General features: G+C 36.8%; 1 protein-coding gene across 1 annotated transcript in view; it reads left to right on the forward strand.

Moving 5' to 3' along the window:
- Positions 1–944: 944 nt before the first annotated feature.
- Positions 945–26075, forward strand: part of LOC136847955 (neuroligin-4, Y-linked-like) — a 100575-nt gene continuing 75444 nt past the window's right edge. The window contains exons 1-2 of the mRNA XM_067119978.1: positions 945–1495; positions 1770–2339. Of these exons, the coding sequence (XP_066976079.1) occupies positions 1913–2339 (427 nt within the window). The 5' untranslated portion in view covers positions 945–1495; positions 1770–1912. The remainder of the gene's footprint in view (positions 1496–1769; positions 2340–26075) is intronic.

The following is a 26075-nucleotide window of genomic DNA, read 5'->3' on the forward strand; positions in this document are numbered from 1 at the left end:
GACTCAGGAGTAAATACCGTCTGGGAGAAAAGGGGGAGAGAGAGAGGGAGATGAGAGGGGAGGGGCGAGGGGTACGTTGAGAAGTAGGCAATGTTTGGCACAACCGGCATATACCCGCGGTGCCCTGCTAGTAAGTGTTGGGTCGTAGTGCCAGTAATATCTCTCCGTTTGTACCTCCCGATAGTGCCTTACCAAATGTATCTGACTTGGTGAAATGTTTCTGAAACGATTTTTCGTTTGAGTGTGGTCCAGTTCGTAATTTCAAGCGAGGGAAAGATTCGCTAAAGCCGGTTATTGACTCGTGATAAGTGTTTTAAGACTTTTTGGAAATCCTTTACAATTTTTCCTAAATTCGTTGTTGAAAATCGAGTATGTTTATGTGAAAAAATAAAGAAATTAATTTTGAGAATTGTGTACATTACTCATGAGGAAACCTTTAGGTGTAGATTTGTTTTGTTTTGATAATCGTAAGATATCAGTAATAACAGGGCCTGTGTGGTTTTATCCACTTATTCAAATGAGAAATAGATTACAAAGTGAATGTATGTATATATGTGCAGTGTTCTAAGTATTTAAGTTCCCAAAGTCAGCGTTCACTTATTACCTAAGCCAAGCTTGTGTCCACATGTGTGCCCTGGATGTCTGGCCGTCACTTTTGGTCTCTCTCTCTCTCTCTCTCTCTCTCTCTCTCTCTCTCTCTCTCTCTCTCTCTCTCTCTCTCTCTCTCTAGATCCTCAATGCATTTTGCATAAATTTGCCATCGGTCAGATTAAATAAGGAGAAAGAGGAACGGATGAGAGGGAGAAAGAGTAATAAACTAGAGTGGAAAAGAAATCGAAAATTGCTGAAGGACTGCCAAGTAGTATGTCAGTGTTGGGGTTAGTGTGGTAGTGGTGGTGGTTGTGTTTAACCCTCCCCCCCTCCCTTTACTCTTTACGGATAGAGGTCCCTGCCCGTGTAAACAGGCAGGGGAGTAAAAAAAGAGTCAAGGGTAAGGCTAAGAGTATAGAGGGGAAAGAGGAGAGAGAGAGAGAGAGAGAGAGAGAGAGAGAGAGAGAGAGAGAGAGAGAGAGACGGGCAGACGGAAAGGAAACATTGTGAATAATGTGTTAATAATTCATAAAGTGTTGTGCCTCATGTGGCAATCATTTTGAAAATGAGCGTCGCTTATGCTGATGGACTATATTCTCGCCAGAGGAAAAAAATGAAAGACAAAAAGCGAGGAAACTTTCGGTAGGCGTTGACTCCCCTGGCACTCGTTGGAAAATTTGTTTACCTCCTTGGCACTCTTTTGGAAATTAGTTCGTATTACCCCGCATTGTCCTGGTCTTGAGTGCCGTTATGGAACGGTTTTTACTGAACTGATGCTTCATGAAGTTCACAAAAATCTTGGCGCAGTGTCGTAAATTAGATGAGGGCCTTGATTTTTCGGTGATCTTGTCTTTTTTTTTTCATCTCCTTGTTCAGTATCTGTCGGGTTTCTTTACAGTAGAAGGTAAGGGTGGAAGATATTATGTCGTTTTTGTGTATGCTATTAATGTTTGAGTAATAGTATTCTAAGTTACTTATTTTGAATATAATTTGTGATTATGATTCCATAATTTTTTTTTCAGTCTTATGCTATATGAAATATGTTAAAGAAATGAATTAAATTAAAACATCTTGTATCTTTCGGTAGGCATATATTTTCTCATATTTGTCCTTTCTTATGTTTCATCTTCCCATGATTATGAGATGTTTAATTTACAAATACTTTTTTTTCTTTCTAGAGAGCAGCCAAGGGATGTAGACACATAAGATGCCTATCACTGAGGGCCCCAGCTAATGGAACTCGAGGTCCCCCTTGTAAGAGTGAGTGCGAGTGAATGATCAGTGAAAATCTCGTATTTCCGTCACCCAGCGTCCTACAACCATGGTCTTGAAAATCCCCTTCCTAGCGGTGTTATGTCTTGCCCTCCTGTGTCGGCAAGAGGCCGGAGGATTTTTCCGATCCTCCAACGTAGTGACCACGAGATATGGCTCCATGCAAGGACTCATCGTTAAACCTGCCAACCGGGCGTTAGGACAGGTATCAGTCTTCTATGGTGTGCCTTATGCCGCCCCACCAATTGGTCACTTGAGGTTTATGCCACCAATGTCTCCTTTGTCCTGGATGGGACTCAAAAGGTTCCAGGACCTCCCCCCCGTATGTCCGCAAAAGCTTCCGGATGTTACCAACAGAAGGGAGGCACTGAGAAGGATGCCTGAGGGTAGATTCAACTATCTGCAACGTCTGTTGCCCCTCCTCAGAAATCAGAACGAGGATTGTCTTCACCTCAATATCTACGCTCCAATTCCAGGTATGTGAAGAGTTCGTGTCCAGTACTGTCGTCAACATCGCTATCACCACATCGAGCCACCATTGCTGTTATCTCCCGACTCATTATGTTAAGTATTAATTATCACTTATGTAGGACTCTAATTAATTTCCTACGACTTTTCATGGTAAAAAAAATCGTCCCGTTGTTCTTTTCTTCGCAAAGAAACAAGGAAATAAGAGTTACCTAGGATATCGAGTTTATTTTAGCTGATCCTCATCATTTTTCATGCTTGTCATACAGGTTCAGGAGGAACGGTTTAGTTATTAGAAAACTCGAGAGTAAGACAAAAACTCCCATTATTTCAGATGTATATATTTCAGTGTATAATATACCTACACGCCGCCCATAATAGAATGCACTCTTTATTCAAGTTATCATTTATAAGAATTCTCTAACCAACAGATTCTTAGCTTGCGGTATTCATTCTCAATGGGGCTGAGGGTATGAGACTCGATATTTAAGTCTTGCAATGTTCTGTATTTGTTAATGGTGTACGATAATTCTGGTGCATAGAACGATAATTATGAGGAATTTGTATGATCATTTCTATCTGACTATACAATTGTCATCTGCCTTTTTCCGTATAATATATATATATATATGTATGTATGTATGTATATATATATATATATATATATATATGTGTGTGTGTGTATGTATGTATGTATGTATGTATGTATGTATGTATGTATGTATGTATGTATGTATGATTTTCAGTTCTGAATATTTCTTGACTCTTCATGTATATAAAGCTATTGTAGTATTTGGAAATCTCACCAGCACCCAGCAGAACTGGTGGTAATGATGATTTCGATTGCCTGTCATGCGCGATATGGGGGACATACCAGGAAATCCAGTGGGGTTCTGGAAAAGTAAAAAGGTCATGAACCCCAGCTATGAAGTCATACCCTCATGTAATTACCCCCGAGGCAGTTTAAATGGTGCGCTCTCCGAAGCAATAACGGAAGTAACGGTTGACCTAGATCTGTGGAGAATATTGAAGTCATTTGAGTAGCTATAGCAGTTAACTCTTTGCCTGCCTAATTACTGTCATAACCTTGGTGTTAAAGAGGCTGTGAGACTTAGCTAATATCTTTTCCCCAAGTATTAAAAAAATGTCTTCACTCTGAATTTTCCTTTGATACTATTCGCCCTGGCTGGGCCTTGTCAGCAATTTCATACGCGAAGAACCAAGAATTATCAGTATATATTTTTTTTTGTACGTTTTCTCCGAGACAATTGAGTATTGCTTTCGTTATGAGGCGATTCGAAATCCCGAACGAAAATCTTTCGCATAATTGGAAGCCGACGAAGGAGCGGGAGTGCTTATGCACCCTAATGTTTGAGACTGTTAAAAATTTTAATTCTGGCTGTGCCTGGATTCAGCTCTTACTCGTATGTGGACTTTTTCACGCAGCTGGTAAAACATGTCGAATCATAAGCGTATGATTAGAATCATGTAGCTTAGTTATTGTGAAGCTTATATATATATATATATATATATATATATATATATATATATATATATATATATATATATATATATATATATATGTGTGTGTGTGTGTGTGTGTGTGTGTGTGTGTGTGTGTGTGTGTATGTGTGTTTGTGTTAACAGAGAAAGTTGTAAGGAATGAGCAATTAAACTAAATTCACGTATAAAATATTCAAGACGGCTCATGCTTTCCATGTTCAGGCTTGTGGACTGAACTGGCGAAACGAGGTATCTGATGATTTATGGAAATATTCATATGGTTAATGAAATTCATATTTGGATATATTTTTAGGCAAAGAAAAAGTGCACCTATAAAGCCAATCGAGTTCTCCAGTTTTTTCTTTTTTATCAGAGCTTCGTCGCTGTACACTCTGCTGCATAAAAAATAAGCTACATTGCCAGAATTTTCACTTGGAAAGAGTCGAAACTATTGCAGTTGTAACGATTTTTCTTCTAGGAAGATTACAGTCGCTTTCCCCTCCGGCACACTTACTTTTATCGGACGATGCCGTTATCTTTATTGCACTTGCTCACTTCATAGCCGAATTTACTGGATCGTTCTATACATTAGTTGGTCCGCTGGTATAGCGGTTAGTGCCGTGGAATGCCACTCAGATGTCGGGTTCGCGTCTCCCCCGGGCGGGATGGAAAATCACTGGCTCTGTATCATGATCAGTTACTGCTGCAGTGTGGGGTCTGCGGTGGGAGGTTGAAACCAACATTCTTTGGGAGCTTGAATTTCAAGACAATGGCTTGTTCCATGTGAATAGGTGTTATCTAATGTAATAATAATAATAATTTTTGTTTTAATGTTATCATTGACGGCATCCAATTTGCGTGTTTTTTTTATCTTGGTATATTTAACTTTGCTGACTCTGTATTTATATTAACCTATGCTTCGGTTTGCATTGGGTTGTTACGCGCATATTACGATAATTGCACAGTATGTCTTTCTTGCTATTTACGTCGTCTCGAAAATTTTAATATAGGTAAAATGGGTAGTTGGTAAACATATCATAGTAAAATGATTTTAAATGCATAGTCCATGGGGACTGATAATGAAATGCTCATACTAAAACTAGGCCGAAACATGACAAAAAATAGAACAGAGGGGAAGAGGAACAAGAGTCAAGCACGAAGAACCTATCTCTTTAAGACTTCTCTAACACAAGTCTTTGAAGCTACTTAATACCCATAATCTAAAGCACTTAATTCCACAGCCTGGTCGTCAGCTATATTACTGTAAGACCAGATCAGCTGCTGAAGTGAAGGATGATTATAGTTAGGCAAAACAGATGCGGGAAAATAATTTTAAAATTAGCCGTAGAGGAAAATAGTCTGTCAGTGAACCGAGCAATCTGAGCATAGCTGATTTCAATATGCGGGCTATACGATCCTGCCTGTTAGAGTGAGGAACTGATCTTGAGCTGGCAATGTACCAAAATGGGCCCTTGCCGCAAGTGTGGCAAGGTGTGTAAAAAGGGTAGAAGTCCTGGCGTGCACCTCCTGGACTTTGTCAGTCAAAAGAGACCCTAAGTTCGACCGAAAAACTAACTTTTATATAGAATTTTACAGTGCGCTGTAGAGATTTATTCAGCGGCAGATGACCAGGAACGTGAGCATACCAACTGTAAATTACAACGCATGCATGAAACCTGAAATACCAAAACAGCCGAAAAGTGGATCAGACCATCTCGCCCCATCCTGCGAAGCATTTCATGCTTTAATTGAGGCCGGAAAACCGGCAGCGAAATCGGTAATGGAATGGTCATTTTGAAATGAATTTCTGTGTTATAAAACGCACCAGCTGAAAAGGCGAATTATGTGTGAATATATTGCACGTGGCGGAATTTTTCCGCAGTATTACTTTAAGCAAATTTCCATATAAATTACACATAAAAACGGTTGATTTCTTTTTTCCCGACTGATCAATGGCAGAGCCAATTTCTCGCGTTCGATTCGTCTTTTTTAGCCAGTAATTCAACTCTAATTCATTTGCCGTAAACGGCCTAATTTGAATGATTTTCAAATAACACCGGGAACTCTGGCCTGGTGCCATAGTATATTCGACGGCGCGTGGCTTCCTCTTCCCGTTACGTTCCATGATTATTGGCCACTGTTGGTTTGGCCTGTTTGTTCAGAAGGGTCGCCTGACGCTTCTGTTTGGCTTGACGTCAAATGCGGATGAACATACCTTGCGCTTGTTATCAGTGACCGGCGTGATTGGTTTCACTTGCTTTAGATTCTCTTCATGAAATGGACGAGTTTCCGCTTTTATTGTAATGTTTGGCACAACGTCTTGTTTAAAATTTATAAAATATACTTAATTTTCAGTTTAGATTTTGTCTTTTTTCATGTTTTGGGAGGGGCTGTTCTCCTGTTTACCGGTGTATTTCGACAGTGCTGCCTATACTAATATTTAGATTGATATTCAGTTATTCATTTAGGATAATCTAAGTCCGTTGCATAATACTGAGTTCGTCCGAGATCTGGGCCCGCAAGATTTTTCTTGGACCAGATCTTATTTCTTTACTGAGATAATTCCTTGTAAGAGAGAAACTCGCCCACTTACTTTGGTGAGGGTAGCACTTATGTTATTTAAAAGTTTCATCCCAACAACAGTCGAACTTGGCAGGTTTTCACAATTACCTTCTCGTGTTTTATAACCACAAAAGCGACGAGGACAGTATAAGGTATGCGCTTTCATCCACATTGCTAATTTACTTGAACATTCCATTTCATACTCATACTGATACTTCCTGTATTTATCCGTACATTTACTTCCTATTCTCAGCTCAGTCCCTAGTCGTGGTTGCTATTTTTAATGAGCCTCTCATGCTGTTCCTGTCTTGAACGGCTCGTTTCATCATTGGTTTTAGCAGATGTTGTACGGACGAATGACCTTCCTGACTTACAGTCTTCCATTTTTATTCGGACTCTTTTATGTCTTCTCCATTTTTTCTTCTGCGCTATAGTTTTGTTAAGCACTTGAATGTTGTTATATCTGATTAAACTTATTTTCCATTCAACTGTCTTGGTAAGTTTTGTTATTGGTGAAAAGGCATTCTTTATCTGCACCTTTGATAGAAAAAATATAAGATGAAAATCACCAAAAGGAGACCAACACAGCAAAAAAAAAAAAAACTTCAAAGGGAGCTTGCCAGTGTTCCATCGAGAGTTAAGTTTACAGTAAATTGTAGTGAATCATTTCAGTTTTGTTCTCTGCTTTTAATTATGTCGATCGCTCGACAAATAAACTCGAGCCACGTTAGGTCTGATCAGTACTTGAGTAGGTAAGCGCCAAGAAGTGCCCAACACGATGTGGGAGAGGGGTGTGTGTGTGTGTGTGTGTGTGTATTTTAATCCAAGATAATTAAGAAAAAGTTCGGTTGCTGATGAATTACTTTTCCCAGCCATAAGAACACTTTTTGCAGCCATTGACAGTCTCCTCGAACAGATAAACGAGATGAAAGTATGCCCTAAAGATTATAGAACCTAAAAATACAGCAAATGTCGTAAGAAAACCAGTGGTATAATTTTTGGTGCAGGAATATTTTCTTCTTTCTATTGGCACGTTCCCTGTAAATATTCTCCTGTATCGACATAATCAGACGGGAATCGGAAATCGTTTGAGCACTTCACGCAGACAGAGAGGGTCTTTTGAATGATCAGCATAAATACAGTATTATTATATATAATTCTTGTTTCTCTCGAATGTGCTGCTGTTCGTAATGTACATATATTTTATAGATTTTAGATAATCCAGCATTAGCCAGAAGAAAATAAGCCCATGGGTTTTTTTCATAGAGGATGTCTGTTGTTTTTTCAATACAATTCCTGTATATCCTTTGAAATATTTGTATATATTTATTCTTTTTACAGAACGCTTTATCATTTTTCTCTTTCATATGGTGACTAGTAATCTTAATTCTTCAGATGTGTTAAGCTCTGCACCAAAGCAGCTCTCTCTCTCTCTCTCTCTCTCAGGTGTTTTTTGCGATTAGGATTTTTTTAGATTTTAAACATATTTTACACAATTACATCTTTCGAATAGGGAATCACCAAGAACGTCCTCCGTCAAAGTTATGGTTTTAGACTAGAAAGGTGTTCTTTGAACGTTGTTCTCAAGTAGGAAAAGGCGCAATCAACTATCGGCGTTTGGGAGACGAAAATGCTTAAAAAATACAAATTTCCGCTGTTGTTCAGGTTGACCTGAAGGAATGTATGAAGATATTGCTTAGCCAACTCTCGGTTATAGGAGTGAAGTGTGGATGTAGAAAGCAAATGAAATAAAACAGGATGAAGCTGTTTGGATTGTTTCTTTGAGTAGTTTAAATGGCGTAAGAGAACTGAAAGGGTGAAAAATTTCAAGATGCTTAGGAGTGGCGAAAAGGTTAGTGTAGGTGATGAGATGGTTGAGGGTGTTTTGTGAAAGTTTGGTCATGTAGAAAGGTGGAGACGATAGATTAGTGAAAAGTATAATTCGGAAACGTTAGGAGGAAGGAGGAGAGAAAGATAGATGGACTGAAAGTGGCACTACAAGGAATAAGCATCTAAAATCTAGAAGCAAGAGAACTTATTCAATATGTGTAGGGGCTTTGACGTGCAGCTGATGAATCATCTGTGTATCGGCGAAAGCTAATAATTTTGCAAATTATTTGTGCACAGACGTTGATGTATGAATGTGGCTTTGACCATTATCTTGTTTTTTTCTCTGGAGCCACTGCTAATTAATATTTTATGCAGAAAAACTTGTTATATTAATTACATATCGGCTTGTAAGCATTAAGATTGATTTATTTCCGATTTGATTTAAAGCAATTATTCTTCCGTGTCGAAATTTTTACGGAATTTTGAATTATTTTTTTACTACTAAGTGGCTTTGTATTCTCGACCATTTTAAAATTTTCAAAATGCGCTCTTCTGTTTAAAAAAGTTTGCGTTCAAATCGCATTACGAATCTTTTACATTACCTTCCTCATAAATATAGGGATATTTTTCGTACTTATATGAAGGAAATTGTATTTTGTGTTCGTGTACGTAGGACTTATAGTCTTGTATTATAGACGCACAATATCTGCGTTGAGTATAAAAGAAATTCAAATCAGATCGACTACATTAAACTGAGAGTGCTAGAATCAGGCCTCGAAGCTCTTGCATTGTGAAGGTAAATGAATGGTAAATCTCCAAATCAAGACAAGGTAATCTTTGACCAAGTAAGATGCCTCTCACGGCTCCTTTTAATTTTTTGTTTATATAGTTTATACAAACTACTCTTTCTGCATATTTTTTTTTTATTTATTTCTGAGGAAAACGCTAGTAGTAATCAACCGTTGTGATAGCTCCATTTCATTCTTGTGTCTTCATACTAGCTCCAAATAACTGACACGTAGTTTTAATGATAATATATTCGATACTTGGCGAAGGTCGTTTATTTTGAATACTTGACATGAGGGAACAGAATAGAGTTTAGGGTAAGGGCATAATTCATCTCAAGTAATTTATTCAGAGGAACAGAGTAGATGAAAGGTAATTCGTTAATGTCCAAATTAAATAGTGCTCTTGGTTTGCATGGCTGGGTATGAAGAACGGTGACGAGACTAATAGAAAAAGAAAAAGTTGCCTTGAATGAAAAATATTAAAACATTCAAGTGTCACTTTTGCTGAGGTATTTCATATATGAGGCAGATGTGTCATATATTCTAAAGGTAATCTGCTGCTGTGAAATAATTTTTTTTTTATTATAATATTATTATTATTTTTTTATTTTTTATTTTTTGGTAACAGTGGATGCTTCATGCAGGGAAAAACACATGCAAACGTGCTTAACAGATGAACTATACACGCACAGCTCTCAAAACTACGCGGAAACTATACTTCGCATACTTGAAATTTTATGGGACTTTTATAAAAATACAAGGAAGGTCGTGGTATTCTATGAAAAAAAGAAAACCTTAGGGAAGCATTTTATCAGTAAATAAATATTATTGAAAGGCGAAAGTATTCAGATAAAAAACACATGCAACTCAGTTACTGCTACTCTGTTACATTTTATTTTTATTATTTTTTATTGGGCAGGAATTGTGAAAAAAACATTCGTGAATATATGACAAAGGTATTCTTTTTCTGTAAACAAATAAACATCATAGAACAACGTAAATGATGACGTGTAGCTATTGAGGTTATTAGTCAAAATTGTGGATATCTGGTAAATTATATTTTAAAAGGAAAAAATAAAAGGATGATAAGACTTGGATTATGAATGCAAACTAACTTTCCCAGTGTTTTAATCAGATCTCTCTCTCTCTCTCTCTCTCTCTCTCTCTCTCTCTCTCTCTCTCTCTCTCTCTCTCTCATTTCTTCGTAAGCACTTTTCCAGGAATACCGAACCTAGGACCGTTAGCGTAATTAGAGTAATTGTCAGGAATTAGGTCACTTAAGACGCTGCAATTGTGTTAGTTCCAGCCAAGGACTTTTTGATTTCCTGAGGTCTGTCCTTATGCAACCAAGTCATCTTGAAATAGGATCCCTTGACCACCCCTAACTGTATTGCTTAGCGACACTTTATTTTCATTACTGCCGTGACCGATGGTTAGGAAACTGGTTTTCCTTGTTTATAACTGACTCCAGAAAAACAAGAAGATAATACTTTTTTTTTTTAATATCGTTGGTGACAGTCAGTTTATTGTCTGTTTGCCTGTATGTGGTTTGCACCGTGCAAACATATATTTGCTTTATATTCTCTGAAATGCGCTCTGGTACCATTTCAGAATATCTGTCTATAGAAAAGAGGAAAATACTAATTTTTACACCACATAGAGAGGAATTTAATATGCTCTTTTTCCATGAGAATATTTGAGTCTGCATCAAGAAATTCTGGGGAATCTGTGCCATTTCCTGATAACCTTTATATGCCATGATTAAACATTCTCCCGAAAATACAAAACATTTATATTAGGTAATACTAGAAGAATTTGTAAGGAACGCGTGTTTTCTTATGTTTGGGAACTAATGAGCATGAGACCCCTTGGTAAACTTGAAAAAGAAAGCATTACGGTAGCCAATTACTATCCCATTACATTATCACATCTTTTGTAAAGGCAAATTCAGATATGGCTTATGTTTTACGGGAACTCAACAGCTAAATTTCCCCAGTTTACAGTGGGCCCACAAACACTGTTCTGTTCCTGATAAGTTTTCAAGAAACTAACAAATCATGCAGTGTTTTTCTCCTTCATTTTGAAAACCCATATGGCATCATATGATGTTGCACGAGACCTCTGTGACGATGAATTATGGGGAGGATTACAATTAAGGCTTTCGTAGAGTTTAAAAGATCCCTTGTGTTTGTAAGGTCAACACTTTCAAATATGAAATGGAGCACTTAGTGACACTGCGAAACAAATTCCGAACATACTGTACGCGTAAGATACTGATCTTTCAGTATCTTGTGCTGTCTAATCAATAAAATTGTTAAATGAGCAGAATTTTGTGGTTTTAAATTTTCATCTGCCAAAAATGTCCTTGACCATTTTTCTCATTACAGAAGTTTATTGTGACCCAGATTTATCTATAAATGGGCAAGGAAGTCCGCACGACGCAAAAACTAATTGCTTAGGACTGGCATTTGTTAAGTGACTTCCTTGGACTAATTTAGCTAACGTGAGGGCCCTTTGTATGAAGTCTTAGGTTTTCATAAAATCTTTCCGTTTAGGCTATATAAAGCATTAATCTTAAATTGAGGGAGTCTGGCTGTTAATAATCAGATGATGCTAGAAATTACCAGTGCACCTCGCTCATGCGGGTATAGTTTGATGCCAAGAATATGAGAGACTGCTCTATGCCGTTTTAGAGTTGGCTACACGCGTTTATCCTATGAATTTTATTGGCTGGGCAGTCTCCATCTCTTTTGTAGTGATTGTTTGGTCCCGTGATTGTGAGGCATTTGTTGGTTAAATTCTTTAGGTCTTCGGGGCTTCAGAAGGGGAATAGATGACACTTCCTGTCTGAGTATTCTTGTCTGAGTACTGGGGTACTTGGAAAGAAACTTTTACAAGAATCCCGTGGAATTAAAGTTATAGAAGCTGGTCTCGTATACAGATTACGAGTGTTTATTTTACTTTAACATTAGTAAGATAGTTGAATTTTTACTAATATATCAAAAGGTTTTACGAACTTAATTATAACGGGGATGTGTAGTGAAAAATGAGAGAAATTGAAATGCCACATTTCGTGGTCTCCCAAAATGACGACATGGTCGAAAATAACATTTGGTTCTGGAACACTTTCGCCCTTCGGTGCGCATCCGTCTTCTTTCTTGTTCGGAAGTGTGGACTTCCGTTCATCCCGTTCTGAAAACATAATTTGCCGGTGGGAGAAAGATTTTACCCCCACCTCGCACGGCTTCACTTCGCTTCCCTTTTGTCTGCTCAGTAGTACCTCAATTATTGTCACATTATTTCCGATCCTTTTCTCTAAAACAGTTGTTTACTGGTTAACATGTTTCTTTAACATAGGAGGAATGGTCTTACACGGAGGTAAATTGAATAGTAAGAGAAGGGTCATGCAAACGCTCTCCTCCTACGTTTTATATATATATATATACTGTATATATATATATATATATATATATATAATATATACTATTTATCACATCACCGTGATTCATATACAATAGCTACAAACGTCCTTTAATATCCAATTCACTCTACCTAGTAATATATCTTCATATATATTTACCGGAATATTGATAATAAGTCCACCGTATATCGACCAGCGACGGACGAGGAATCAGGACTACAGTGACACACTAACCATTAGGTATTATATCTCCCATACCCGTCGAACACAGGTGTTTTGCGTTTGGAGACGATATCCACCCCACCTCTGCCATGTTGACCGTGTGTGCGTTTGTCGCACGTAGCCATATTATGACTATTTATATCACCGTGATTCATATACAATCAGAAAGCTACAAACGTCCTTAATATCAATTCACTCTACCTCGGAAGTAATATATTTTCATATATGTTACCGAAGGGGAATTTTAATTGATAATAAGTCCACCGTCCAAGGGGTCGAACCAACGACGGACGAGGAATCAGACTACAGTGACACTAACCATTCGGCCACAAGAAGGTAATGAATACCATCTCCCATCAACCCACCCGTCGAACTCCAGGTGTTTTGCGTTTTTCCACCCACCTCTGCCATGTTGACCGTGTAGTGCGTTTGTCCATCGTAGCCATATTATGACTATTTATCACATCACCGTGTTGATGGGAGATGGTATTCACTTATACCTCTCTTGTGGCCGAATGGTTAACTGTGGTCCTGATTCCCTCGTCCGTCGCTGGTTCGATTCTTTGACTTATTATCAATTAAATTCCTTTTAACATATATGAAAATATATTACTTCTTGATATTAAAGGACGTTTGTAGCTTTCGATTGTATATGAATCACGGTGATGTGATAAATAGCTTATTCAACATGGCAGAGGTGGGTGGATTTTCCAAACGCAAAAAAAACGAGGGTGGGTTGATGGGAGATGGTATTCACTTATACTTGTCTGAGTGTGTCACTGTAGTTCTGACCCGTCCGTCGCTGGTTCGACCTCACGGGAAATATTTTAACATATAAGGAAAATATATTACAGATAAACGTTTGTAGCTTTCTGATTGTATATGAATCACGGTGATGGATGCAGACAAAGCTACACGGTCAACATGGCAGAGGTGGTGGATATCGTCTCCAAACGCAAAACACCTGAGTTCGACGGGTGGGTTGATGGGAGATTATTTTATTTGGCCGAATGGTTATGTGTCACTGTAGTCCTGATTCCTCGTCCGTCGCTGGTTCGACCCCACGGGACGGTGGATTCAATTAAAAATTCCCCTTGTAACATATATGAAAATATATTACTCTGGAGGTAAGATGGATATTAAAGGACGTTTGTAACTTTCTGATTATATATAATTATATTTATGATAATATATATATATATATATATATATAATATATATATATATATATGTGTGTGGGTATATATTATATATATATGGATATACATGTGTGTGCGCTATATGGATATAATTGAATAAATTACACAAAATGTTAAGTAACTATAAGTTCTTTATTACCGGGCCCCTATGAAAGACATAAGAGGAAAACGGGAGAACAAGGCCTTTTGTGGACTTCATTACGGCTCTTCTTGTATAGTCACTGTAAAAGCTTATTAAATTCAGTTATTTTGGAAAAAACAAACAACTTCTGAGGACGGACCCCTGTGCAAAATATTTTCATTACAGAAACCGCCACATACCTGCAGAAGCCTCATCTGCAGTGTGCCATGGGATTTATTTATTTATTTATTTATTTATTTATTTTTTCATCTTTACTGTCTAGGATTTTTCAGTTGTATTTCTCTTAAGATCAAATTCCTTCTTATGAATTTTTTTATGAAAGATATTTTGAAGTTTATAAAAACCAAATTTCGGTCAGAATTATATTCAAGAATTGCTTAACACACAAACAACCACATGTTGAGTATTGCCTCTCCCATGTAAAGAAGGGTTTTGAAATTTCATAAAGTTATTTTGCACTTATCAGTTGTTTTACAAACTGTAATTACAAAGCGTTTCACTTTTATTTATCCTCTTTGAAAGTCATGTGGCCACGGACAGCAAAGGAAACAAGATAAAAGATATCTGAGATACAAAATACAAAACACAGATGGCGGAAAGAAAATGCAATTTCGCTTTTTCTTTCCGTGATGTAAAGTCCCTAACAGGTGCCATTAAGTTACCGCATTAGAAAACTTTCGGAGAAAACCTGATCCCCGCATATTTTGTCATTGGCCTGCTCATGTAAAGCAAGCCTCAAGAAGTAGCGTCTGCGTTCCTCTGTGAGGGCTGTGCGCGGAGATGAGGTTAATATCCAGAGAATTATTCCAGAAAAGACACATATGAATGTCATCACACTGTGATTAACAAATTTGTAAAGATGGAAGGGCCCGCCAAAGAAACGAAGAGAAAAAGTAAATTTGTATACGGTTTGAGAGTAGTGTTGCTTGTTTCTGCTCTGTTTGAAACAGCAAGAACAAGCCGAGTAGGCGTAGATGTAGATGCATTTATTTACTGATATAGCGTGAAAATTTATGTAGATTTATTCATCATTTCATCAGTATACCTATTGCATGCAGTATGCTTAACCTCAAAGAGCCAGATTAGTCAGCAAATATCATATGGATGTGTGGAATTTCCGCTCTAGAGACCAACAGAAATGAATTATTGCTATATGATATTTCTAGGTGAAAATCAAGTTTATAAATGGTATTTAGCATGATCATGCCATAAACTTATTTCAGATAGAATTTGGGATATTTTTTACTTATTTTAAAAATTGTTATCGTTTTCGGTAATTTCTTGTACTCGTACACTAGGGAATGGTGACACTCGTTTTGACTCAATGAGCGTCGTCAGAATTAGTTGACTCCAGTGGTTTCCTAGGTGCCTTCCTGAAGACAACACTGGCCTATATAATATAATTTCAGGTTAAGTAAGTGGAACTTCCCAATTGAGAGGGTGGGGGCGGGGGAGCATGGAGCAGGTTGCGGTGGCGTTTTTTGGGGTCATTGGTACTTCCAACACTGGGAGATTTGCTGACATGTATTTATGAAGGGATTTCAGTCCCCGTTTGCATAGACAACTTTGTCTGCAAAATTTTGCCTCAGTGATAATCATTATGAGGTTGAAGGTGCTTGTCTTCAGTCTAGTTGATTGACTAAATGTAGGAAAGGAACTGATTGGCTTTAAAACAAGTCGGGTTATTGACGCCGTATTGCGATAAGTGGCAGTTGTTCTTGTTAGTTGTATATCTTTATTAGGGCTCGAATATGCACAATATTAATGCATTTTTCATTTCTGGCGAAGTCTTTAAAACTGAAAGCAATGCACTAACGTTGATAAGGATTTTAACCTCGTTCCTTTTCACAAGATTGATTGCATTATTTATGCTTTCATTGCTTATTCCTTTTGAAAAAGCACGATTCATTGTAAGCCCTTCACATGTCAGGAAATTACCTCCTTCTGTGTATGTGCTGTGTAAGATATTAATTGTTTGTCAGACTAATACGGTATGTTGTCTTGAAGCAAAATACCATACTTTTATCGTTCCATTTATTATAGACATCATGTGCACCATCAAGTATTTCAACATTTTTTGGATAAATGACGAGTCGACATTATATTTATGCATGAAATCATAATCACTATTTGCAGCTGGTTTTGGCTATTAAAATAAAAATTATACCCGACTTTCCAGTATGTTTAATGCAACATGTCGTACAAAAGATGCGTCAAGAATTTTTTCTATGTTTAGAGAAGTCTTAATTTGAGGACTGTCAAAAGACAGAAAAAGACTGGCAATACTGTATTTGCTATAGTGAATTTATACATTTTTAGAAGGCAATTTATTGTTCAACAATACATACATAACTGCATGTTTGTATGTATGCATGTAGAGCACACTGTATTTTCACGTTTGTAACTTGCGTTTATCAGTTTTCTAGTAGTAATGTTTAAATAACCTTTGAAATGAAAGTTTTTAGTTAAACAAAAGTACAGTGACTCGTTAGTCAAGGAGATTATGTTTTATATTTACTTCATTGTGTTTTTTCATATTTGTTTCATATATAATGAATTTTTACGAAGTTATTTATTCCCTTCGCAAGAGCTTCGTTATAAAATTCAAGACTAAAATGGTGAGATGGTAAGTAAAAGGTCACTGTACCACACACCTAAAAAAGCTACCGATGAAAAGAAAAAAATGAACTTGGGATTGGGCACCAGAAGAGAATACTAAGCGCTTTATTTTTTCGAGCTGTTCATCTCGCATGAAATTCTCAAGTCCTCTCTCTCCTCTCTCTCTCTCTCTCTCTCTCTCTCTCTCTCTCTCTCTCTCTCTCTCTCTCTCTGCATTCCTCAGAGACTCCTTCCTTAATTGAATGCCCTTTCAGAACAGCTACTCGGCTGTCATAAGAGGAGTCTTGTACTTCAAAATGATAATGACTCCGTCTCATCAGTTCGCAGTGCACATTTAATTCTCCAGCATAAAGGGCTATTAATGGCAGCCTGCACGTTTGGGACCACTATCGGAAGTTATTAGAATCTAATTAAGAATTTTCTTTCTCTCTTATTGCTTCATTTACCTTTTGTGTTTCTTTTCTGTTATTGTATTCCTCTTTTCTCTCCACCCACTGACTGTCTTTTCATTGTGTCTTTTTCCCAGCTTCTCATGGAACGTTGCGTATATCTTATACTTAGGTATTCTCCAGCACCGTTGCGGTGAATTGAGTTTTGCAGCGATTAAAGTAAAGCCCTCGTTGAATTCGTCTGCTAGGGGTGACTGCATCTGAATTCCAGAGGCAGGCGAAGTCCGTAATGCAACTAAGGGGCTGGATCGCGCGTGTATATCCCGTGTCGTGTTGTACCCAAGATGCTGGAACCAGGGTCCTTCATCCTGGAATTCGGCCTGAATTCGAATTCTGAATAATGGTAGGCGCGAGTCCTACACCTCTTTCGTGCCTCGCGTGGCCTCCTTTGTGTAGACAGCGCGCTCTAGTTCCTTGTAATCTGTATAGGCTCAATCATATGCCATAAGCGACGCTGTTTATTATTGATGTATATTTCATTTTTTCGTTTTGCTGATGAGACATTTGTGAGAGCTTTTTCTTACAGTATATATTTTTTGTTGTTGTTGCTGGTGGCAGCGCTGTTGTTGATGTCATTGTTAACAAATGAATGAAGCTCCAAGAGGATCTGTTCTAGGTAGGATACGAGACGATGATATTCAGAGGCCTCTTTCGACATACTTTCCACCTACAGACACGCAAGAAGTCAAGTTGGTAAGAAGATTATCCGATAACGATTTTGTTTTGTTGAATGATTCGTGGAGATGGTCATTAAATACGTATCTGCAAAATAATAGCTCATGTTATACTTAATTAATTTCTTTATTTTTTGCTCAGTATGTTAATGGTATGTTGTTAGTTTTTCTTTATGTCATCAACTCGCTTGTAGAATCTGGGTTGTAGACATCTTACTTTTCAGGTACGCTGTGGTTTATCCCTAAAAACAGAAATAAAAGTGCGTAATAAAATTATGATATATATATATATATATATACAGTATATTATATTGTGTGTGTATACTGTATATATATAATTGCAACCCGTTCCCGTAAAAGAGATTGGCTCTAGATAAAGTTTACTATGCAAATAGTTCATCTCAGCATCTTTAACATTTTTTTTTTTCAGTTAGATTTAATTTCCATACTTTACTTGAGTAAAAGAGAGCTGGCTCAACTATCCCTTCATTAACTCCTTACCTCGGCTGCTGTAGACGCTTCAAGTCTTCCCAATTTTATACTCAATCTCCACTGGATTCATTTTTCATTTATTCTGACATATCTTTTCCTCAGCATACCACTGTCTGTTATAATTGCTCCTTAATACCTATACATACACGGCTTCCATTCGCCCAGTCATCAATCATTACCATTCATTGCTTGACATTTCGGAATCTGTATACACTCATAACCTTGATCCTCCTCATATTTACTCTCATCTTCCAAGTATTTTCAAATTCTTTCACTAATTTTTGCAATTTATGTTCACTTTCCTAAAAAGTACTGTTCAACTAATCCACACTAATTTTACAACACCTTTGCTAACCCCACAATTTTAGGTCTACATCTTTAATCCTTTCTCTGACGTTTCGCATCATTACATCCACAAAGTTTTGAACATTCATGGAGACATAACGCAACCTTGCCTCGGACCCACTTTTACACTGAACCAATCTGTCTCTGTTCTACTTATTGTAACTCACCATATGCTTCCATCATAAAACTTATGATTGCTCCTAACAACTTTTCTACAACATATATCTTCAACATTCTCCACATTGCTTATCCATGGTTTCTGTCAGAGGCCATTTTTTAGGTCCAATATGCAACACGCAATTTATTCTCTTTATTTTCAAACCACATCTCACATAACTGTTTCATAATAAATGCTTGATCCCTTCAACCTTCTCCTTGTCTAAACCCTTAGTGTTCTTCCCTTATCAAGCCTTCTTCACCTGTCTTCGTCGCTCAATTAAAATCTTATCTTACACCCCTCCTGATATACTAAGTATACGTTGTGCCTCGATGATACTTACTGTCACTGTATCACATTTTCCCTAATATAGTAGAATTATTATTCTTTTCACCCATTCTTGCCTTTTACATATCTTGCAGATCTGCACCAGCCACTCAGCCACACTATCATCACCTAACTGCAGTATCTCACTAGAAATCCCATTAGCTATTGGGGTCTGCCCATTTTTCAACCTGTCGATTGCCCTCCTTACGTCTTCAACAGTCGCTTACCCGAATATTATCAAATGTACACTAATCCTTTCTGCACGTGTGTCATGCAATTCACCTCCCTGCTATCTTCCTTTTTCGAAGAAATTTTCGACTTCTTGTGCGACTCAGGAATGTATTCGCTTCAGACAGCAGTGTTCAGTGTGCATCTTTTATTTTGAGATTTATTTGTTCATTAACCTTTTTCCCTAAAAGTTCTTGTTTATCATCTCCCCCTCCTTTTCTCTGCCTCTCACCTCTGTCTTCATACACACACACACACACACACACACACACACACACACACACACACATATATATAAATATATATATATATATATATATATATATGTATGTATGTATATATATATATATATATATATATATATATATAATATGTGTGTGTGTGTTTAGTGTATTTCTGTGCCTGTTTCTGTGTGTGCGTGTTTATATGGTTTTATTCCGAATGAAGGAAAAACAATCAAAGGAAAGAGATTTCGGACTTAATTTAGCTATAATACATAAACAGTATTTTTCTTTGAGAAGGTCCTCGCAGCTTCCATACAATCGTTTCTGCGCCGTGAAAGCAACTTCCTATAAGAGTAAATATATATGGAATGTAATGTATAACTCAGAAAACAATGGCTTAATTTCGCCAGTTTCAGGAAAGATGACGATCTTCAGCTATACATGTGTTACGTAGCACCTGCTCCTCGGGGAGACCTCTTTGGGAATATTTTCTGTCCTGTCGCACTCGGAAGTGTAACTTTTTCCTTGTTTTTAGGATTAGTGATCTTTAGGGGTGACAGAATGGGATTCAAGTGTAGTAAAACTCAGATACTGACTTTATGAAGATTAGCACATTCTGCAACTTACATATACAACTAGTTTAAAAGTTTTTCACTTTCTTGCTTATTCTTGCAGCTATCAACGAAATTTTCAATTTTGCAAGTAGATACGGTTCCTTGGTAACGTTACTGTACTTTTCCAGTAACTGCATAATAACTGCATGTTCTTTCAGAACAAAGATTTTAAGGAGAAAAGTTAGGACACTATCCTTTGTGACTGCGATCTAGGGTTTATTGATATGCTTTCCATTGTATATAGGCAATAATCTTAGCACACAAACACACGCACACACACATATATTGTATATATATAGTTTTGATTAAGGATAAGGGAAGACTTTGATGAAATTTCTTTTTAGATCAGTGACAGGCTTTGGTTACTTCTGTGAAAGAAATGAGCAGTAATCTGGGTGACATTTCTTTATGAAGAATTTGAAATTGGAATTTGAAACATAATTAGAAATATTTTTGAAATAGCACAACAACAAAAACTTGAAACATGGAAAGAAATATTCTTATCGTTTTTCTCTCCGTGCTTGCCTGTGTGTGTGTGCATACGTTCCTGTGTCTGCTGTCTCCGGCATGCGAGAGACACCAAACTGCTTACACCTTGTGTCTGAAGAGAATTGCACTCAGCGTTGCACTCTTAGCGAAAGAAATGAACTGCGCGAAATTGTGGTCTTCGGTGGCAGAGGATAGGCGCCGCGGTCACTTGGAAAATGTTGGCAAGGCGATAAGTAAGCCAGCTCTGTGAATAATTCACTACCATCTTGCCTTGCGTCATTTATTTTGGTTCCTTTTCTCATAATGGAACAGCCTAGACTTTTTCTTCCAACAAGTACCGTTTTCAGCAACTTTTCCTAGGACGTATGCTGATGTTGGATTCAATGGAGATAGGCCATTATATGAGCAGGAAAATTAGGATTTTGTTTATGCAGACATGGCTTTAAAATTTTTATCTATATATCTGTATATATATATATATATATATATATATATATATATATATATATATATATATATATATATACATACATATATATATATATATATATATAATATATATATATATAATATATACATTTACAGGCATATATATATATATATATATTTATATATATATATATATGTATATATTTAATTAATCAATACATTTACAGGCATTCACTACAACTGTTTATGTATCTATACATATGTATACTAAATTAATCACTGTAAGCGTGTATATATATATACATACATATATAATTTATTTATTGATTATGAGAACTTTTTCCAAATAAATTCATTACTCGTATGTTCACTGGGACTGGAAGAAACCTCCTTTTGACCTACAGATGAGAAAGAACATTCATATATTGTAAAGTTAGTTGATGGTAAATTCGATTAGTATTGACAGATTCTGCTGTATCTGATCCAGTCGTGCTGGACGACTTATATTTTGGTAACAAATATAAAACACACAATTTCCTTCGAATTAGGAATTTGCCGTAAGTGCAAAATTACTGAGGTGGGTCCTGACATGATTCTTGGCAGTGTTTGTGTCTGCAATTTCCATTAAGCCCTATCAGACTGCTTTTCAACCATACGAGCTCAACAATATGTAGACGACCCCACGTGCCAACTTACCGCTGAATTACTAGTTCACAGAGCTTCAAATTCATGGTAATATTTGTTTAATGGCCCATGTAATAAGTTTGAAGCAAGTATGCTTCTAGAATGGTGTTCTCCCTCGAGGGAGTGCCGTCTTTATGGGTCGTTTAAGAGGAAGCCAATCGGAGATTAAAGCGTTCTTCCAAACATTAAGCGTCTTGATTGTATTTTCCGGCAAGTTAAAGCTGGGTATTATTACGAGCAGCGTCGTTCGAGGTCTGAAGAATTAAGGATTTCATCTCAGGCTCTGTGTCAAGCCCTGTTGCCCCGCGTTCTCTCTTTCTCCGCTGACGTCACTGGGGGACCGTTATTGCAGACCGTTTTTAATCAAGGCGAGACATTACGTGACCTCACCAGTCTTTACAGCCAAGTGTTTTCACCTTCTCTGCGCTTCCTTGGGCCGCTTTTAATTGAAGGCACAAATCTTTATTGTGGCATCACCCAAGTTCTTGAAAAGGAACATTAGCAGTAATTTATTCATTTGTAAGTTGATTTGTGTTGTGCCCTTGTTGTCGTGATGACGACCACCGTTATTATGATAATAATTATGGAACTTGTAAATGAACATTCCCTTCTTCAGTGGTTGGTGGTTAGACACTAATTATATTAAGAACGAATAAGTAGCAAAAAATAATTCACATTGCAAATTTTTATATTTGTTCTCGATGCTTCAACTTACTTAAGTGCCTGTCACAGATTCTTGGCCGAGAAGAATCTTAAAACGCGATAAAAGTTGCAAGATAGTGCAGTCTAGTCCATTTGCAAAATAGCCGTGTTATATAAAACACAGCCGCGTGGAACCAGTACTAGAAACAAACAAGTACAATTTGCGCTCTATTTCTTCTGGGTGCTGTGACAGCATTAGATCAGTCTAATTATACGCGCTGTAGTACTTGTGAGTCTTCTTTAAATGAGTTCATTATTTTACAAAGCTTCGGAATCCCCATAAAACATCTTTTGGGTCGCGTGTCCTTTAGATTAGGTCTGAGGTCAACAAAAATGTGATCGAACTCTTGTTGATTTATCGTGAAGCGAAGAATTATTCGAAAAAGTTCTCCTTGTAGAGAACAACATCCGCGCAAAGAGAGTGAAATACAAAACTTTTCTTCATCGAGATCAGGTTCTCCTGTGACATCCGACCATTAAGGTTCGAGACTCATCGGATGGGCAAGCCTTCGCGTGGGCATGCTGCTTAGTCGCTTATTTGCTTTTTCTTATGTATCACTTCCTATTATTGTATCCTTTGTTATTCCCACAATGTTCTGTTACGCTGTGACCTTTCATACCCTATAATTACTTGGTTAAAGTCTAAGAATTATATAAGCTTTTACGTATGTGTATGTATGTGAACGCATACTAAGGCATGCATTCTCGGAGGTACATAGACGCAAGGAGACACACACTCATATATATATATATATATATATATATATATATATATATATATATATATATATATATATATATATATATATATGATGCTTATTAATGGCATATTATATATATATATATATATATATATATATATATATATATATATATATATATATATATATCAAAAAGTCCACGTAAGAAGGTGAGTGAAAATGAGACTTTGAACAAGTACTTTCGTAATTTATTTTACATTCACAGTGTGAACTTGAAAATGTAGAATAAACTACGAAAGTACATGTTCAAAGTCCCGGTTTTCAATCACCTTCTTACGTGGATTTTGTGATATTCTCAAGCACGCGTTCCTTCGTGCTGCATTGGATATATATATATATATATATATATATATATATATATATATATATATATATATATATATATGTGTGTGTGTGTGTGTGTGTGTGTGTGTTAGTGTGTGTGTACATATAAATATATATACATCATTAAGCATGATTCACCAGTGCCCGTCCCCTCTCTTCCTCAGCAGGTTTTGAAAATACTCACTCCATCGACGTAGGTTTCTACTTCTTTTATTCTTTAATCCATTTGCTCATTGACCTTTCTTTCTGGATTTACTTCCTTCAAAAACAGGTTTTTTTTTATTCTCCTTAATGTTTTTCCTTATCCTCTCCACTTTTGTTTTGCTACATGCCTGCTGTTCTTTCTTACCTTCCTCTTGACAATTCTGTCCCCCCTCTTGTATTACTGTGCACGATTTTCTCTTCGTTCTTGCGTTTATACCTCAAGTAATCTGTATTTTTCCATTATAAAATTTATAATTTCTTCATCTCATCACTCCGTATTTTTATTCCTTCTTCCCACTAACCTAAAACTACAAATGCTCCCTGCTGACCCTTTGGCTGCATCCTGAAAATTTACACATTTTTAATATACTCCTTCATTTTCTGTGCCTTACCTCAGAACTTTCCGTCCGTTTCCTTCTTCAATTCTCTCGTGAGTCCTTTGTTCAACGCACTTCTCTTGATTACCCTCAGAACTTCCTTTTAAATTTCCGCTTCAACCAAATAATGATCACATATACCTCCAGGCATTCCTCTTCTCACCGGTGTCAGTGAGCTTAGTTTGTGATGCCCAGTTGCAGATAGTCTATCACTCAACCCTCCCACTAAACGTGCACATTTACTTTTGTTTCTAATCCTCATCTGGCCTGGTTATTCTTCATTCTGCATTCTTCTTTTCCATAAAAGTACGTCGTCAACCTCTTCTTCTGTTTGTAGTTCATATAGGCCAATGGGTTAGATAAGGTCATCGTAAAGAATAGGTTAGATAAGGTCATTCCATTACTGCACTCAACTGTCCACACTCTGCTGACACATATTCTATTAAGCTTCTTTTCCTAAGTATGCTTATTTACATACACACACTCACACACAGTGCTAAAACATTTTGCGAGAGGTTTGAAAGTAGATAATCAAACATCGCCAAACATTGCACTACGTATGTTTCTAATAACAACAAATTGAAGGAACTTTTCCAGCAAGGCTGCGAACTTCTGCAAGGGTTGATGCAAAATCCAGAAGCTAAGTCATCAAAAGAAAGTCACGGAGCATCAATTTCGTAAAAGGTTTCGCTAATATTTGTAAGAGAAGTTTTATGTTTGGAAATTCACGTGCTTCATTCCGTTTCTCAGAGTAGAAAACTAAGCTTAGTTATTTTTTTGGATGAAACATGTGGATTGAAATAATACAATACATGCCAGAATGGTGTATAGAACAACAGTAATTCCCAACCTGTTGTTGTCGAAACTGCTGTGCTCTCTGTAAGGTCTGGCAATGCTCTTTTGCTGTGGTAAATCATGTTCGCGTGCTCCAGTTCTTTGCATGCATGCCTAAGTCTCACAAAGAGATAATGCTTTCAAAAATAAGACGTTTCATCAGCTGTCGAGCAGACCTGCATTATAAAGACACTGATGACAGTGTTCCATTGTTGTTAGTTTTAGTCGTTATTTTCTGCATTTTGCTGAATAATGTGCGTAAACTAAATAGCCTGACTAAGGTTATCTGCACTGTCCCGTACTATCTTTACTAACACTGTATACCCTGATTTTGGACGATTAACTCCTTAAGCTAATGGAGCTATTATTGCTACAGAAGCATAATTTTTATTAAATAAGATTATTAAACTGATATTGGATGATTAACTCCTTAAGTTAATGGAGCTATTATTTCTACAAACGCATAATTTTTATGAAATAAGATTATTAAATTCATATTGGATGATTAACTCCTTAAGTTAATGGAGCAGTTATTATTACAAAAAGCATAATTTTTAAAAATAAGATTAGTAAACCATACTTCTCGACTGTGAAGACTTAAGATTTTTTGTTGTTTTAGTGATTTTTTTTGGTTTATAGTGCAATACAGTAAATTACTGTGGCCAACCCTGTAATTCCCATTCATGTTTGAATTTTTGGCCAGAGAAATAGAGAGCGAGGTGCTTCTGTTATTTTCTACTTTTACTTCGCTTTCTTTTCCTACTCACTTTAATTATTGACAGCGTTTGCATCTTCAGCAGAAAGTTGTATTTTTTGTTCTTATTTTCCATATGTGCTGTATATTCATAACACGATTAATGTAATGAGCAATTATTATTTAAGGTGCAAATACGTGTAATGCACCATTTGAGGCTTGTAATATATATGTTCAGAAGAATCCAACAGTTTCCTAAGTGAATCTTATCTTAAAAAAAATGTTTTTCCCATTTTTGCTTATTTCCATGTTTTCCAAAGACTATTGGTGGTTTTATTGTACTGTTTATTTTAATTTGTATTTGAAAAAGAAATCTTAAGTAAACATGCAAAGAGTAGATATACGCTGTGGCTCATGGAGTCACCTATATACTGTAACTGTAGTGTGCAA

Source organism: Macrobrachium rosenbergii, chromosome 2 (assembly GCF_040412425.1).
Source record: "Macrobrachium rosenbergii isolate ZJJX-2024 chromosome 2, ASM4041242v1, whole genome shotgun sequence".
Taxonomy (NCBI): domain Eukaryota; kingdom Metazoa; phylum Arthropoda; class Malacostraca; order Decapoda; family Palaemonidae; genus Macrobrachium; species Macrobrachium rosenbergii.